The 18,548-nt window shown below is 42.2% G+C and overlaps 1 protein-coding gene across 2 annotated transcripts in view; it reads left to right on the top strand.

Moving 5' to 3' along the window:
* Positions 1-2,434: 2,434 nt before the first annotated feature.
* The window catches only part of Gemin5 (gem nuclear organelle associated protein 5), a 60,487-nt gene continuing 44,373 nt past the window's right edge, over positions 2,435-18,548 (top strand). The window contains exons 1-9 of one of the 2 annotated variants that reach the window (XM_042697635.1): positions 2,435-2,660; positions 3,195-3,355; positions 4,767-4,948; positions 8,139-8,290; positions 8,501-8,617; positions 10,827-10,959; positions 12,515-12,680; positions 13,705-13,917; positions 16,531-16,616. In XM_042697635.1, coding sequence (XP_042553569.1) covers positions 2,495-2,660; positions 3,195-3,355; positions 4,767-4,948; positions 8,139-8,290; positions 8,501-8,617; positions 10,827-10,959; positions 12,515-12,680; positions 13,705-13,917; positions 16,531-16,616 — 1,376 coding nt within the window. In that variant the 5' untranslated portion in view covers positions 2,435-2,494. Of the gene's footprint in view, positions 2,661-3,194; positions 3,356-4,766; positions 4,949-8,138; positions 8,291-8,497; positions 8,618-10,826; positions 10,960-12,514; positions 12,681-13,704; positions 13,918-16,530; positions 16,617-18,548 lie in introns of both variants that reach the window. The other variant, XM_042697634.1, reaches the window with a different exon arrangement.

Genomic DNA, 18,548 nt, shown 5'->3' with positions numbered 1-18,548 from the left:
TAATAACCCAAAGCCAGGCACTAGTGGCTCACTCTTGTAATCCTAGCTGCACAAGGGGGTGGAGATCTGACGATTGCAGTTCAAAGCCAGCCTGGGTAGGAAAGTCCATGAAACTCTAATATACAATGACCTACTCAGAAAAAGCTGGAAGTTTTGCTGTGGCTCAAGTGATAGAGCTTGAGTAAAAGAAACTCAGGGACAGAAACCCAGACCCCAAATTCAAGCCCCATGACCAAAACAAAGAAACCAAAAAGACTCCCCCCCAAAAAAAAAAAAACAACCTTCACATGTCAAAATGTTATTTCAGGTTATCCCTATTTTCATCTGATAAACTAGATTCTCAAAGGACAGGAAATTCAACATTCTATCTTCATTCATCAGAAGCCTTAAGAAGAGCGGCATTCTATTTATACTTTTCTGTAATCTCTCTAATATTTTCCAGGAGAGCTTCAGATATGCATTCTTCATATTCCCGATCAGCTTTAGCAATCTGCTCCTCTAGATGTTTTTCTACAGACCCTATATGTGTAGCAACCATCTCTAAAAGACGTTGTAAGTTATTTCCCACTGCATCTTTCTTCAGTTGTGGTCTGTACAACTAGTTGGTACTCCCTCTAAACAGCATCTAACTCCTTTATAGATTCACTGAGTCCCTCATTAACAGCACTCTCCAGCAGGTGCTTGTGTTTCTCTAAGGATTCAAGTTCATTAGCACATTTTTCATCTTCTTCCTCTGCTTCCTTAACTTTCGGTTGATAAAGATCATCCAGCTTTTGAACTTTTTGTTTTAAAATAATGAAATCTCTCTCTCTCCCTCTTCCTCTCTCTCTCTCTCTCTCACGTAAGCATTGAAGTTTGATTTCAAAGCCTTGTACTTGTTGGCAGGCACTCTACCATGTGAACCACACTCCTCAGTCCATTTTTAAATCAGTAACTTTAACAATTTAGAGCTTACAAGGCATCTTTTGGTAAGATAGAGTAAAATAAGTCTAAACTGTAGTCTTCAGAATAACAGAAGAAATCTTAATATAGATTCAAAAAATTAAACACCCAGGGCTGGGAAGGTGGCTCAGTGGTAGGGTGTTTGCCTGCATGCATGAGGCCCTGGGTTCGATTCCTCAGCACCACATAAGCAGAAAAAGCCGGAAGTGGTGCTGCAGCTCAAGTGGTAGAGTGCTAGTCTTGAGCTGAAGAGCTGAGGGACAGTGTCCAGGCCCAGAGTTCGGGCCCCATGAGTGACAAAATAATAATAATAATAATAATAATAAATGAATAAATTTAACCAACCAAAGAACAAATAATCTTATCGACAAACAGGCTAGTGAACTGAATAGACGGTTCTCAAAATAAGTATAGGTGTCAAAGGAATACATGAAAACTATTCAACATCTATTATTAATCAAGGAAATGCAAATCAAAACTATGTTGAAGTTCCATCTCTGCCTAACAGAATGCCTATTATCAAGAAAAACAAAAATACTAGCAAGGATGTGGGGAAAGATACCGAATACAATGTTGGTAATTCAGTACACCAGTGCAGCCACAATAAAAATCAGTGTGGAAGTTCCACAAAAGAAATCCTACATATACAACACCAGAAGAAGTGTAAGTCCGCTTATAATAATAGAGCTATCTGCCCACACGTTTACAGCACTCTTCAAAATAACCAAGTTCTAGAATCAACCACCCAGACAGGATATAGTCTGTAAGACAAAAAGATGGAAGTGGAGCTGTGGATCAAGTGGTAGAGTACCAACCTTGATGGAAAGAAAACAAAACAAGAAATCAAGGCCCTGAGTACACACACACACACACACACACATACACACACAAACACACTACTCCAAGCCGACAAGGTGTCTAACCTGATGGGAAAAAAAAACAAGAAATCAAGGCCCTGAGTACACACCCACACCCACACACACTACTCGAAGCTGCAAGAAATCAAGGCCCTGAGTGCACACGCACACACACACACACACACACACACACACACACACTACTCGAAGCCGACAAGGTGTCTAACCTCCAGTCTGGGCTGCAAGAAATCAAGGCCCTGAGTGCACACAATCACACACACACACACACACTACTCGAAGCTGCAAGAAATCAAGGCCCTGAGTGCACACACAACACACACACACACACACACTACTGGAAGCTGCAAGAAATCAAGGCCCTGAGTGTACACACACACACACACCTTGAACCCGACAAGGTGTCCAACCTCCAGCCTGGGCTGCAGACCCCCTCCGCGGGAGTCAACATCCTCTCGCGAGATTTAAGTAATTTCCCCCGCCGCACACCACCCAGTCCCGGAAGCGGGAATGACGTGACGCGCGTACGCCCGCTACGGCTGAGCCGCTACGGCTGAGCCTCGGCGCTTGCCGTAGCGGCCGCCTGGAAAAGAAGGCGGGGAGGTCGGTGCGGGTCCCGCCTCCTCTGCCGGCGGGGTGCGTTGGGTTGCGGGTTTCCATCGTGTGTGGCGCGGGTCATGGGGCTGGAGCCGCGGACGCTGCCGCCCTCTCCGAACTGGTACTGCACCCGCTGCAGCGACGCGGTGCCCGGGGGGCTCTTTGGCTTCGCCGCGCGGACCTCCGTCTTCCTGGTCCGCGTGGGCCCGGGTGCGGGTGCCATCCCGGGGACGCCCCCGTTTCGAGGTAAGTAGGCCCCACTCCGTGTGTGCCCGGGCCCTCCGGGTGCCACACCCCCCCCCCCCCCCCCGTCCCCACACGGCCGCGGGTCACAGGCCTGGAGGGCGGGTTTCTTCCCGGCCTCCGTGAGCCGGAGGGGTCGGCCGCGCCGGGGCCGGTTCCCGCCTCCGGCCGTCCGCACGTGGAGCCCGCCGCTGGCTGGGAGGAAAAACTGGCCGGGATATTTAAAACCTTGCACGGCTCTGCTCCCCCCGATCACCCCCCCCCCCCCCCCCGTGGGAGACTTGCTGAGATCCCGGGAGCTGCCTGCAGCAGCAAGGCCCCAGGCAGTGTCTGTAAGGCGAAGCAGATGGACTTAATCTGGGGTCGGTGGCAGAGGCAGTAGCAGTACTGGGGAGTTTCTAGTTAACGAGTCTGCGGATGTTTTTTGTTCAATACGTAAGATTCGGTAAAACCCTGTCTGCTTCCTCGTTCAACAGTATGGTTCTGTGTAGCTTCTTCCCCAGCGATTTCACCTTGCTGTCTGCTTTTTGCCTAAAGTCATAGGAGAGTTGGTGGGACACACCGAAAAGGTCTCCGGCTTCACCTTTTCTCATCACCCCGGTCAGTACCACCTCTGTGCCACCAGTTCAGACGATGGAACCGTGAAGATCTGGGATGTAGAGACGAAAACAGTAGTGACGGAGCATGCACTTCATCAGGTACTGATTCCTCAGATTGGCTTTTGGGTTTTGTTGTTCTTGTGCCGGTCCTGGGGCTTCACATCGTCCTGGGTGCTGTCCCGGAGCATTTTGTGCCCCAGGCTAGCCCTCTACCACTTGAGCCACAGTTCCATTTCCAGCTTTTTTGGGTGGCTAATTGGAGATCATGGTCTCACAGATTTTTTCCTCCTGGGGCTGGCTTTGAACCTCCAATCTCAAGATCTCAGCCTCCTAAGTAGCTAGGATTACAGGCATGAGCTACCTGGGCCCCAGCTGATTTCTCAGATACTTTTTTTTTTTTAATGTGTCTGGGCTGAAAGTTTTTTTTTTTAATATGGATAGTTTTTCTTGCTCATCTGGGAATCTTTCTAATTGTATTAATTAATTACATAACCTGTATTGTAATACACATCAGAACTTTTTTGGAAGGATATGTGTTTTGTTTATAAATTGGTAGCTAGCAAACCACTGTAATACCTGTTTTTTCCAAATAACTATTAAAATACAGCCACATTGGAATCTTGTTAATGTCTGCTTTCAACAGGAGCAGAGAAATGTCAGTAAAACAATCTAGTTCACAAAGTCTAATAAAATATTTTAGTAGTTGGCTCATGTAAAATATGCAAACACAGGCACCTACTATAAACTATGAGTGAATAGAACTCATTTCTAAAGTAGATGGTTACTTGGTATCCTTGACCTTTTGAAATAAGGAAAAAGGAAGGACTTACATGAACTTGGTGCTAACCTAAGAACTTCAGTGACCAAGTCAAGGGGCAAAAAATACTTGAATGGGGCTGGAAAGATGGCTTAGTGGTAGAGCGCTTGCCTTGCATGCATGAGGCCCTGTGGTTCGATTCCTCAGCACCACATAAGCAAAAAGAAAGAAGCCGGAAGTGGCGCTGTGGCTCAGGTGGTAGAGCGCTAGCCCTGAGCTGAAGAGCTGAGGGACAGCGCCCAGGCCCAGAGTTCAGGCCCCACAACCGGACCCCCCCAAAAAAAAATTCTTTAATGAAGCTGGGTCTGGTGGTTCTGAAATCCTAGCTACTCAGGAGACTTAGATTAAAATATTAAGGTTTGAAGCTAACATGGGCAAAAAAGTCTATGATACTTCATTTTCAATTAAGCAGCAAAATGCCCGTCTAGAAGCATGGCTCAAAAGTAGAGTCAGCTGTGACAATAAGTCTAAGCAAGAGCCTTTAGGCCCTGAGTTTATGCCCCAGTACTAGCACCAAAAAATAAATAGTCTTTAGTCTCAAGTAGTCTAAACTTCTCCATCATTTGGTTACTATACTGTTAAATAGCTGTAGTGTCAACAAATGCTAGGCAAGTTTATGGGACTGGTTAAAAAATAGGTAAAATTCAACATTAACAAATGAAAAATAGATATATGTTTGTTTCTGTTTTGAAGCATACAATATCAGCATTGCACTGGTCTCCTCGAGTGAAGGATTTAATTGTGTCTGGGGATGAAAAAGGAGTTGTATTCTGTTATTGGCTTAACAGAAATGACAGCCAGCACCTCTTTATAGAGCCCAGGACAATTTTCTGTCTTACTTGTTCACCTCACCATGAAGATTTAGTGGCCATTGGGTAAGTACTGTGCCATCCATATTAAAAGTTTCTTCTTGTTAATGACTTTTTCATTTGCATTTCATATTAATATTCCTCAGGAAACTACAAGTGTTAACTGCCTCTCACACCTCTGGTCATCTTGTGATCTCCAGGTCCCATTCCTTCTTTTTGCTTTCCTTTCCATTTCGCTATACTTTGCTTGATCGCTTGTTTATTACTTTATACTAGGGATGAGGGGGAATTTCTGGCCCTAAGGCCTTGACATCCTTAAAATCATTTGGTTTAAGACAAGTGCAGGTGGGACTCAAAACCACCAGAAAACAACCAGAAGTGGTGCTGTGGCTCAAGTGGTATAGTGCTAGCCTTGAGCTGAAGAACTCAAAGCTCAGAGTTCAAGACCCACAACTGACAAGGGAAAAAAAAGTGTACACACACACATACAGACTTTTTCACAAAGTTTGTTGCAAAAATAGGCAGAGACATAATCCCAAGGACATATGTAGAAATGGAACTTAGTAGCGAATGTTTCCATGTTGGTGTACAAGGCACACATGGAGAGCTTATTACAGGAGTAAAATGAAAAGTAGAAGTTAAGGGGGCTAAATCCAAATGACAAGTAGAAACAGTTGAGAATAGAGGAATGAATAAAAGTAGATTTATTCATCTATTTGGAACTGTAGAGCTTTACATTTTGTGGCATCAGGTTTTCTTGGAGGTATAAGTCAGAGGTGGGGTCAAATCAGAATTACATTGGGGCTTGGTTGGGGAAGAAAGCATGAACACTGTCAGAACAAGGAAATTAACAGGGAAATAACCTGGGGAAATTGAAGTGCAGTGTTCATTTAGGGAGTTTTGTGAAGTAGGGAAAGAAGGTAAGAGGGATAATGGAGTTTGAGGTTTTAATGGTTTTGTTTCATTTTGTTCCTTTGGTAGTACCGCGGTTTGAACTAAGAACATTGTACTTAATAGGGAGGCCCCCTACAACTTGAACCCATCCCCACGCAAGTTCAATAATAGTGTTTTATTTTGCCAGTCCTGGGGCGGGTACTGTCCCTAAGCCTCTCCTTGCTCAGGGCTAGCGTTCTACCACTTGGGCCACAGCACCACTTCCAATTTTTTCTGTTTATGTGGTACTAAGGAATCGAACCCAGGGCTTCATGCATGCAAGGCAAGCACTGTACCACTGAGCCACCTTCCCAGCCCAATATTAGTGGTTTAAAGAGGCACTATAAAAGTAGATCATGAAATCTGCTATGTTGCCTGTGGGGAAAGGTGAGAAGTAGAAAGGGGTGAGTGATAGTGAAAATATAAGGGATCTGTGCACTAGCAGTGTGATGAAATGAGAACATTGCTACAGGGGGGAATTAGAGTGCACAGAATGGGAAGTCCACATCTTCAGAGACTGACATTCTATTTGTTTTGTTTTTTAATATATAATAGTGCTTTTCCCTATAGAATTATACTAGTGTTTCTGGAATTGTCAAATATGTAGGAAATATAAATAGGTACTACCATTTAATAGAACAGTTTTCTATTCCTTTCTTTTTTCTTTTTTTTTTTTTTCCTTGCCAGTCCTGGGGCTTGAACTCAGGGCCTAGGCACTGTTGCTGAGTTTCTTTTTCTCAAGGCTAGTGTTCTACAGCACCACTTCTGGCTGTTTCTGTTTATGTGGTACTGAGGAATTGAACCCAGAGCTCCAAGCATGCTAGGCAAGCAGTCTACCAGTAAGCCACATTCGTAGCCTCAGTTTTCTATTTCTAGTAAAACAAAGGTTATATCTCATATCTTTATAGTTTTGTTACTAGATATTAAACCTGAAATTGTCCTAGGCATGTGTAAGAACATTAATAGCTGCCTTTTTGTTTGTAGTAGCAAAAAGAATAAGTAAAAGTGGAAACCCTTTAAAAAGAATATGAATAAACTGGTAATGGTCGTGGACCATAGCACTAATAACAGAAGTGTAGGTGACTGGCCAAGAATTAATTACATTTGTAAACATGCCTGGCTCACAAATGATGTAAATAGCAAGCTTCACAAAAATAGACTGCATGATACCATTTATATAAGGGTTTTTAAAATATAATCTATGTCTTCTTTATTAATATATACAAAGAAAGACAAGGAGTAAAACAACAGCAAATTCAGAAATAGTGATTTATCTCTGGGAAAGAGAAGTTTCATTGAGATGGGTCATTTTTTTTCTTCAACTAGCCGTCTACCAACTTGAGGCACTTACAGCTTCTTTTTGGTGGTTAATTGGAGATAAACTTTAATGCCTAGTCTGGCTTTGAACTGTAGTCTTTAGATCTCAGCCTTCTTGGTAGCTAAGATTACATGCATGTACCTCTAGCACCCAGAAAATCATCATTTTTAAAGTAACTACTTTCTCAGTTTCTTGTGAATTAACAAAATGACAGTTGTTGCATATACAACTTTTTTTTAAGTTTGTAGGTAGAAAAGTAGCAGCATTTCTAAAACAAACTCATGCAGTAGGACAGTTAGATCTCTAATTGGAGGAATTCCTGGACATCTGTCAGTTTCCTTAGAAAGGGGTGAGGAACCATTTTTCTGCCTGAGGCCATTTGGATATTTATAACCTTATTCATGCGCCACACAAAATTATTAACAGACACGCCACAGGCACTGACAACAAGCATACATGTCTTTTCTGCCTTCCTCAGTATAAAAGCATGCTCCCCCACCATGGCAAATTTTGGCCACTCAATAATAGTATTAGTTAGTGCCGAGAGGGGAGGAAAAAACAAAACCAGGAAGCATGAAATGAACACATTGGTAGCCAGGCACCAATGGCTGAGGCCTGCACTCAGGATGCTGAGATCTGAGGATTGATGTTCAAAGCCAGCCCAGCCAGGAAAGACTATAAGAGTCTTATCTCCAATCCCTCACCAAAAAGCCAAAAGTGGAAGTGTGCTTTAAGAGGTAGAGCCCCACTTTTGAGCATAAAAGCTAAGGGACAGCAGCCAAGCCCTGAGTTCAAGCTCCAGTGTCAGCACAAAAAAATAACAATAATAAATGAAATGAGTCAGTTTAGAAGTAAAAAAAAAAAAGAATGATTATTCTCTTCTTCCTTACCCCAGATGCACTTTGCCAACTTTGAGATGCTACCATACGAACCCCTGAACCTGTTTACTACAAAGACTATTCTTGTCTTCATTGTTCAGTAATATTTCTAACTCTTGTTTTTTAGCTACAAGGATGGCATAGTGGTTATAATTGACATCAGTAAGAAAGGAGAAGTTATTCACAGGCTTCGAGGCCACGATGATGAGATCCACTCCATAGCCTGGTGTCCCCTACCTGGTGAAGATTGCTTATCCTTAAACCAAGAGGAAAATTCAGGTAGAGATGATGGAAGGAAGAAATCAGTTTTCTAGACCTAAAAGTAAAGTGGGTAGGATCATGTCATGTGAGTTATATTAAAAACTAGGTTTCTCAGATTAGGCCTGTGAAACAGATAGCTAACTCTTGGAATCTTTGCAAGCTAACTTTTCTTTCATAAGTACAAGTTTAAACAAATTAGAAACAAAATTACCATCTCTCTCCTAGAAGAACCAGAAATTACCAATGGGAAAGTTAAAACAGAAACTCCAGAAACAAAGGGCTGCTACTTAGCCACTGGAAGCAAAGATCAGACAATTCGAATCTGGAGCTGCTCTAGAGGCCGAGGTAAGGCTGATGTTTGATGATAGAGATTATATTGATGTGGCACAATTACCTGCTTTCCTTCTTTCTTGTTCCAACAATGTGTAGCATTTGTTCCTTACTTTCTTGACAAGAAACTTGCTGCGTGTGTGTGTGTGTGCGTGCGTGTGTGTGTGCGCGTGTGTGTATGTGTGTGTGTGCGTGTGTGTATGTGTGTGCGTGTGTGTGTGTGTGCGTGCGTGTGTGTGCGTGTGTGTGTGTGCGTGTGTGTATGTGTGTGTGCGTGTGTGCGCGTGTGTGTGTGCGCGTGTGTGTGTGCGTGTGTGCGCGTGTGTGTGTGCGCGTGTGTGTGTGTGCGTGTGTATGTGTGTGTGTATGTGTGTGTGTGTGCGTGTGTGTGTATGTGTGTGTGTGTGTGTATGTGTGTGCATGTGTGTGTATGTGTGTGCGTGCGTGTGTGTGTATGTGTGTGTGTGTGCGTGTGTGTGTGTATGTGTGTGTGCGTGTGTGTGTATGTGTGTGTGTGTGTGTATGTGTGTGTGTGTATATGTGCGTGTGTGTGTGTGTGTGTATTTTTTTAATTGTGAAGGTGATATACAAAGGGACTACAGTTACATAAGTAAGGTAATGAGTACATTTCTTTTTTTTTTTTTGGGGGGGGGGTCCAGTCGTGGGGCCTGAACTCTGGGCCTGGGCGCTGTCCCTCAGCTCTTCAGCTCAAGGCTAGCGCTCTACCACTTGAGCCACAGCGCCACTTCCGGGCTTTTTCTTTTTGTTTATGTGGTGCTGAGGAATCGAACTCAGGTCCTCAGGCATGCAAGGCAAGCACTCTACCACTGAGCCACCTTCCCAGCCCATGAGTACACTTCTTGTTGAACATTGTTACCCCCCTCCCATGATTCCTGGGTTAAACCTGAACATTTGTCTTTTGTGTTTTCTGTTAAGACTGATCCATCTCAGGAGAAAGCAAGGACCCTACCCCCTTTTTTTACCATTGAGAGCAAGATACTTATTAGGACAGGAATATTGGAAGGTGGCAAAGCTCTAGTCAGAAATAGAAGATATCGCCGGGCGCCAGTGGCTCACGCCTGTAATCCTAGCTACTCAGGAGGCTGAGATCTGAGGATCATGGTTCAAAGCCAGCCCAGGTAGGAAAGCCCATGAGACTCTTATCTCCAATAAACCACTAGAAAACCAGAAGTGGTGTTGTGGCTCAAGCAGTAGAGCACTCACCTTGAGCTGAAGAGCTGAGGGACAGCGCCCAGGCCCAGAGTTCAAGTCCCATGACCAACAAAAAAAAAAGATATAGAAGAGATCTATAAAGTTAGAGCTTATGGTACACAAAAACAGAGTAAATAATATACATCCAGCATATAGGTGTATGTTTACTCATAAATACTCACTGTTCAAATTAAGCAAAAGTCTACATTGAGACAACTGGCTGAGAAACCTCAGAAACACAACCTCTAAACTTACAGCTACTAGTTCTGGTTGTACAGCAGAATCACTTGGAGAGTTTGAAAAATTATGAGCTTCTGGATCCTTCTTTGACTTACTGAATTAAGTCTCTAATGTTGTATGTTGACGTGTATATTTTTAAAAGCTTCACTTGCGGTTCTTTTTTTTTTTTTCTTAGACTGGGACTCCAACTTGGCTGGTACTTTATTACCTAAGCCAGGCCTCCAGTCCCATGGTTCTGATGTATAATACGAAGTAGGAAGTGCATTCTAACCACAACATGTTGATTGCCAAACTTTAACCTTTTGGTAGATTTATGGCCAGCTGCTTTTCCAATTTAGATATATCATGGATTGTGTTGCCACCTTAGGTCTCAATAATGTCTCAATGGGAAAATGAGGTGTTTTTTGTTTTTGTTTTTGTTTTTTTGGTTGTGGTACTTGAACTCTGGGCTTGGGCACTATCCCTGAGCTCTTCAGCTCAAAGCTAACACTCTACCACTTGAGCCACAGTGCCACTTCTGGCTTTTTTCTACTTATATGGTGCTGAGGAATCGAACCCAGGGCCGCATGCATGCAAGGCAAGCACTCTACCACTGAGCCACTTTCCGAGCTAAGGTATTCATTTTATTTAACTAAGCAAACAATAACTTTTAATTCACAGGTCCTGTACTATGAACCATTAGTGACTTCAAGTACCAAGTGTCACTTACTAATGACTTCATATGTAAGTTGTCAATATCTTAAGTGCTTACTGACTTTCTTTTAATTTCTAGGAGTGATGATTTTGAAATTGCCCTTTCTGAAAAGAAGAGGAGGAGGCATAGACCCAACTGTTAAAGAACGTCTTTGGGTAACACTCTATTGGCCCAAGAATCAGCCAACACAGCTGATATCCAGTTGTTTTGGGTAAGTCTTTTGGGTCATGCTTTCTGTTTGCCTTGGTGGGTCCCAGACTTCTTGTAGGACAGAAGCTGGGGAAAGTGATTGGCAAGACTTGTATAATTATCAGGAGCCACTTACCTTTCTGGTATTCTGAGATGGGATTTTATCATATAGCCAAGGATGGCCTTGAACTTAACTTTGCTTCTGCTTCAGCCTCCCAAGTGATGGAATTACAGGCATAGCCCACCATACCCAGCTATCTATCATGGGCCATTTGAAATAGAAAAACCATGAGTTTTGTATTATGTCTACTGACAGAATTGTGCAAAGGTCAAATAACTTACAGCCTGGTTGTTAAGACTGTAGACTCAGATGCAACTGAATTTCAGATTCATTTGGCTACTTACCTGCTTTTTTTTTTTTGGTCAGTCATGGAGCTTGACCTCTGGGCCTGGGCGCTGTCCCTCAGCTCTTCAGCTCAAGGCGAGCGCTCTACCACTTGAGCTACAGCGCCCGGCTACTTACCTGCTTTTTGTTGAAGAAGACACTGTGTCACTGAGCTTTTTTACTTACTTGTCTAGAAATGTGATTGGAGCCAGGCTCCAGTGGCTCATGTCTGTAATCCTAGCTACTCAGAACACTGAAATCTGAGGATCAACTTTCAAAGCCAGCCCAGGCAGAAAAGTCCCTCTGAGACTCTTATCTCCAATTAACCACTCAAAAACTGAAAGTGGAGCTGTGGCTCAAATGGTAGAGCACGACCCTTGAGCACAAAAAAGTTCAGGGACAGTACCCAGGCCCTGAGTTCAAGCCCAACACCTGACCAAAAAAAGAAAAGGAAATGTAATTGGATAGTGATATTTACCATCTTTTGGGATTGTTATGCCTATTCAATAAACAGACTTTATTGAGCATTTCCTATTGAAAAGAGATAGGGATTTCTCCCCACCAGCAAGTGATTTATGATGCTGCAGAGCATGCACTGGATACCCTCTAATTCAGTGTAGCACTGATTGTAAATCTTGTCAGCGCTGTTAGAATAGCAGGTCAGGAGCCAGACTGATGAGCCAGATACTCTTCTGAAAAATGATTTCATGTGGCAGATTCAGTTTCCCACATGTCAGTTGGTCATTCTGCTTCTTGTCAGAAAATCTCTAAGGCTCAGAAAAACATTCAAGATTCAAGCTGTCTATTAAGCCATACTGTAGCCATTTTGATTTTTATCAAAGGAACAATTAAGCCAGACATTGGTGGCTCATGAGTATAATCCTCACTTAGGTGGCTGAGATCTGAGGATTGCGGATCAAGACCAGCCCGGCAGGAAAGTCCATGAGACTTGTCTCCAATTAAGCAGTGATAAACCCAGAAGTAGAGGTATGGCTTAATAGTCAGAGTATCATCCCTAAGGGAAAGCCAAGGGAGAGCAAGAGGCCCTGAGTTCAAGCCCCAGTTCTGACACAGACGAAAGAAAAACAATGAAATTATCTTACTACAACTAGTAACTCAGGCCGTTGCTCATCAATAACCAATTCCAGATTGCTTGTGAGAGAGAATGAATGCTTTTGTTCTTCCTTCATAGAGGCGAACTGCTGCTGTGGGATCTCACCCAGTCTTGGAGACGGAAATATACCCTTTTTAGTACATCAGCAGAAGGACAAAATCACTCCAGAATTGTGTTTAATTTATGTCCTTTGCAAACTGAAGATGACAAACAGCTGCTACTTTCTACATCAATGGATAGAGATGTAAGAACTGGTTTGTTTCAGCCAGCCTCATGGAACAGTGATTTCTAATTTGAGTGGGATTAAAAGGGGTCAGTCATCATCCCTATTTTTGTTTTTTTTTTTGGGTCCAGTTGTGGGTCCTGAACTCTGGGCCTGGGCGCTGTCCCTCAGCTCTTCAGCTCAAGGCTAGCGCTCTACCACTTGAGCCACAGCACCACTTCCGGCTTTTTTCTTTTTGCTTATGTGGTGCTGAGGAATCGAACCCAGGGCCTCGAGCATGCAAGGCAAGCGCTCTACCACTGAGCCACCTTCCCAGCCCCTCATCATCCCTGTTTTATTTCAAAACTCCTTCCTAGTAGTGATCAGTATTAAAAATGTCAGCCATACACAGAGAAGGAAATCTCCTGAATATAAGATACTTTGTGTTTAAGACAGCAGCTGTTTAATTTTTATTTTTCTCTTGTGTTGACGTTGTCATCCTTATTCAGTTTGCTGAATGAAACCACCAGTGCTATATATAATAGAGTGAAAAAACCATTGATAGAATTCAATGGCTAGGTTCTGGTTTCTCAATTATACGATGCTTAATTTACTGGCCCTTCTTAGAAATAAATAAGCTCCAAAATTCCTTTGAGCTGTAATGTGTTGCTCTTTTTTGGGAGGTCATGGGGCTTGAACTTGGGCCTGGGCACTGTCTCTCAGCTCTTCAGCTCAAAGTGAGTACTCTACCACTTGAGTCGGAGCTCCACTTCCAATTTTCTGGTGGTTAATTGGAGCTAAGAGTCTCACAGACTTTAGTGCCCCGGCTGGTTTTAAACTGCAGTCCTCAGATCTCAGCCTCCTGAGTAGCTAGGATCATAGGCATAAGTTACCTGCACCGGCTTGTTGCTCTTTTTTAAATGCTAAAAGATGTTTGTTGCAATACCTATTATAAGTGTTATTACTATCTTTGCTCCCACACATTTGGAATATTGATGTCTTTTTCCTATTTTTCTGCTCTTTTTTTTTTCTATATTTAAGCTGCCCTAACTCTTAATCATTTCAGGTCAAATGTTGGGACATGGCCACCCTAGAATGCTGCTGGACCCTGCCTTCCCTTGGTGGGTTCGCCTACAGCCTGGCTTTTTCTCCTGTGGATTTAGGCTGTTTAGCCATAGGCGTTGGGGATGGTATGATCCGTGTATGGAATACACTATCCATAAAGAACAACTATGATGTAAAAAATTTTTGGCAAGGTGTCAAATCCAAAGTTACAGCGGTAAGGATGCTTTCCTTTAAGCTTTTTTTTTTTTCTTTTCTTCAAATAGGTAATTGTTTTTTAAAAAGGTTATCAGCTTATTTAATGAACTCTGGGAAATCAAAAGTTAAAATTTTGGGGTTTTTTGGTGGAATTTGAAACTAGGAAAATAGAAGCACCCATTGTCCTCACATTCAATATTTAAAATTATTAAAACTTTGTTCATTTGTTTTAATAGTTTGAAATTAGAGCCAGGTATGGTAGCTCACACTTATAATCCTAGTTACTGAAGAGACACAGAGGATTATGATTTAAGGCTGGCCCAGGCAAAAAGTTCACAATACTGCATCTCAGTCAATAGCTGAACCCAGTATATTTTACTTTTTTTTTTTTTTAATGTCGATCGTGGGACTTAAACTCGGCCTGGGTGCTGTCCCTCAGCTCTTCAGCTCAAGTCTAGTGCTCTACCACTTGAACCACAGTGCCACTTCCATCTTTTTCTGCTTATGTAGGGCTCAGGAATTGAACCCAGGGACTCGTGCATGCAAGGCAAGCAAGCACTCTACCACTGAGGCACCTTCCCAGTCCCCCACTTCCCGTTTTCTGAGTGGTTTATTGGAGATAAGAGTCTCATGGACTTTCCTGCCCAGGCTGGCTTTGAACTGCAGTCTCTGATCTCAGCCTCCTAAGTAGCTAGGATTATAGGCATGAACCTCTGGGTACTCAACTACATTTTGCTTTTTATCTCAGCTACTCAGAAAGGGTAAAAAGATTGTGGTCCAAGCTGCCCTGATCATAAACATAAAACTCTACTACAAAAATGACTAAAGCAAAAAGCGGGGTGTGTGGCTCAATTGGTAGAGCACCTACCTAACATGCATGAGGCCCTGAGTTTAAGTGCTAGAATAGACAGGAGGGAAGAATGTGAAGGAAAGGAAGGAGGTAAAGAAGGAAGGGAGGAGTTATGATATAATCACACACTAGAATGATGTGAAGTATTAAATGAAGAGGTTGCAGGTATTTATATGCAAGATACTGATGATTTACTAAAGCAAATTTTAAAATGTGGAATTCAGGTTAGAATACATGTATAACTTTTGTCCTCTAAAATGATACTTAGATGGCTGTTTAAAGTAGTATGTTTGATTTTAAAACAATATAAAAGTGGTTAGAAATGAATCCATTTTTTTCTCATCATTTTTCTAATACTTATACCACTTACAAAATCCAGAGAACTGTTGTTGACCATTTTAATTATTAATTTGTTAATTTAATCTTGTATCTCTGGTCCATAGGCTATTGTGCATATCATTTAAATGTTTGGACTCTTTCCCTGCCCCTCTCTCCCCCTTTTGGTCAGTGAGCTTGAACTCAGGGTCTAGGTGCTGTCCCTGAGCTCTTGTTCAAGGCTAGTGCTGTACTACTATGAGCCACAGCACCACTTAAGTCCTTAACTGGAGATAAGAGTCTTATGGGAATTTTTCTGCCTGGGCTAGCTTCAAACAATTATCCTCAGATCTCAGCCTCCTGAGTAGCTAGGATTACAAGTGTGAGCTACCAGCACCTGGCTGAACTCTTTTTAAAACTATTTTGTCTATATGAGCTTAGTCCCCCAAGATACCAGCAAAGTGGGATGCAGAATTGGCTTTAAAAAAAAAAAAATCACCATTTGAGGATGTTGAGAATCCCAAGTTACTTCAAATTTGTTTTTTTGTTTTTTTGTGTTTTTTTGGTCATGTGGGGCTTGAACTCAGGGCTTAGGTGCTGTCTCTGTGTTTTTGTGCTCACTCTTTGTGCACTCTCACTTTGAGCCACAGTATCACTTCTGGTTTTTTGTGACTAACTAGAGATAATAGTGTCATGGACTTTTTTTTTTCCTTTTTGCCAGTACTGTGGCTTGAACTCAGGGCCTAACCACTGTCCCTCAGCTTCTTTTGCTCAAGGCTGGCACTACCACTTGAGTGACAGTGCCACTTCCAGCTTTTTCTGTTTATATGGTACTGAGAAATCGAACCCAGGGCTTCATGCATGCTAGGCAAGCACTCTACCACTGAGCCACATTCCTAACCCATCACGGACTTTCTTGCCCCAGCCGTCTTTGAAGTTTGATCATCAGATCTCAGCCTCTGAGTTCCTAGGATTACAATCCTGAACCACTGGCACCAGCTTTTTTTTTTTTAATAAGTAAGCTGGGTACCAGTGGTTCACACCTGTAATCCTAACTACTCAAGAGGCTGAGATCTGAGGATCAGTTTGAAGCCAGCCTCGGCAGAAAAGTCCCTGTGAGACTCTTTATCTCCAATAAACTACTCAAAAAAAAAAAAAGCCAGAAAGGAATCTGTAGCTCAAGTGATAGAGCACTAGCCTTGAGCCCAAAGAGGCTCAGAAATAGTGCCCAGGCCAAAAAACAAAATGAAACAAAATAAATAGAAACTTTGAAGAAATCAAGGGCAAAAAGTCTGAATATTGTAAGAATTCTTGGGGTTCAAGTTATGGTTCAGTTGGTAAGACACACTAGTCAACGAATGGAAGTATCAGGTACCAAGTCCCAGTCTTGGACCTAAAAAAGAAAAGAATTATCTGCACTGTATTCCCCTTTTCTTACATGTTCTCATTTGGAAACTTTTCTTACAGCTGTGCTGGCACCCAAACAAAGAAGGTTGTTTGGCTTTTGGAACTGATGATGGAAAAGTGGGATTGTATGACACCTATTCTAACAAGTAAGAACTTGGTGATGCTTACTTATTAGCCCCCTGACCGAACAAAATGTCAGGATGAATTTGATTTTGAGTTCATAAACCTACATCAGTATTATCTGGAAGACTTTTTAAAGTAAGAGTCTGCCTCGATGACTAGAATTCTGAACTCAAAAATAAATGTTTCCTTATTTATTTTAGTGCCAGTCCTGGGACTTGAACTGAGAGCACTGTGCCTGACCTTTTTTCTCAAGGCTAGCACTTTACTACTTGAGCAACTGCTCAACTTCCAGGTTTTGGAGGATAAATGGAAATAAAGACAATTAACAGATGTTTCTGCCCAGACTGGCTTTGAGCCTCCATGCTCATTACCTCAGCCTCCTGAGTAGATAGGATTACAGGCACCTGGCCAGAGTTATTTGTTTACTTATTTATTTGCTTCCTTCCTTACTTAAACAGTCCTGGGACTTGAACTCAGGGCCTGGGTGCTGTCCCTGAAATTTTGTGCTCAAGGGTATTGCTGTACTACTTGAGCTGCAGCTTCAGTTCAGTTTTTTAATAGTTAATTGGAGATAAAAGTCTTACTGACTTTCCTGCTGGGGTTGGCTAGAACCTGGATTGTCAAATCTCAGCCTTCTTGGATTACAGGAGCCATAGGCTTCTGGGTCAGAAATTTGTTTTTTTAAATCTTTGGGGAGGGAGAGGGAGCGGAGAAAGGTACACATTACCTGAATTGTGAAATAGTAACCCCTCTGTACAACACCTTAATAACAATAAAAATATATTTTTTTTTCAAATGGAACTAATTTGGCATTTACATACCACCAAAATAAACTATTTTCTTTCAAATACTTTCACGCCTTTATGAAGTTGAAAGTCACATATTAAGTTAGGTGCTGGTTGCTCATACCTGTTACCATAGCTACTCAGGAGGCTAAATTCAAAGCTCAGACAGAAAAGTCTATGAGTTTGGAGGCAAGGGCTGGGCCTTCATCTTTTCTGACCATAGTCAGAACTGTTCTTCATGTCTTGGTTCTCAAAAAAAAACGTAAGTTGTCCAGGCATTTGGTTGCTCATAATTGTAGCTACTCAGGAGGCTGAGATATGAGGATTAAGGTTTGAAGCCAGCCCAGGCAAGAAAATCTATGGCAAGAAAGTCTGAATTCAAGCCCTAGTACTAGCAAAAAAAAAAATAAGCTGTGCCTTCTCTTTGTCCTTTTAACAATTTTGACATTTTCTCATACTTGTTTTATCTGTATATTTCTATATAAACACACAGAAACATATGAAACAAAGCTGCCAGCATCAAGACCCTTGTATAATTTTAAGAATATTCTCCCATTATCAGCTATAATACTTTATTACACTTAAGAAAATTAAGGGGTTGGGAAAGGTGGCTCAGTGGTAGAGTGTTTGCCTTGCATACATGAGGCCCTGGGTTCAATTCCTTAGCACCACATACGCAGAAAAAGGCAGAAATGGCACTGTGGCTCGAGTGGTAGAGCACTATCCTTGAGCTGAAGAGCTAAGGAACAGTGCCCAGGCCCAGAGTTTAGGCCCCACGACCAACAAAAACTAAAGAAGATAAAAAGAAAAAAAAATAATGTAGTATAGTCTTATATCCAGTACACTTACATATTTCCTTTGTTGAGCCACAAGATATTTTTCAAATTAATTTTTCATTCAGATTTATACATTGTATGTTGCTTTGTCTCTTTGGGGTTTTAGTACTCTAAAATACCACCCCTATGTCTTTCCTTTCCATTGTATGGCCTTTTCAGATTCTAAATTAGTTGTTTTATAAGCTATTTTGTATCTTGTACTTGCCTAGCTATTTCATTATGGTGGCTTCCAATCCATTTCTTTCCTTTTTTTTCTTGTCTTTCTTTCTTTTTTTTTTTGTCAGTTGTGGGGCTTGGACTCTGCCTAGGCACTGTCCCTGAGCTTTTGTTCTTG

Source organism: Dipodomys spectabilis, unplaced genomic scaffold (genome assembly GCF_019054845.1).
Source record: "Dipodomys spectabilis isolate Male_0828 unplaced genomic scaffold, ASM1905484v1 ptg000227l, whole genome shotgun sequence".
NCBI classification, from domain to species: Eukaryota; Metazoa; Chordata; class Mammalia; order Rodentia; family Heteromyidae; genus Dipodomys; species Dipodomys spectabilis.
Note: the sequence above shows the minus strand (reverse complement) of the source record. Positions and strands in the feature narration are given on the sequence as shown.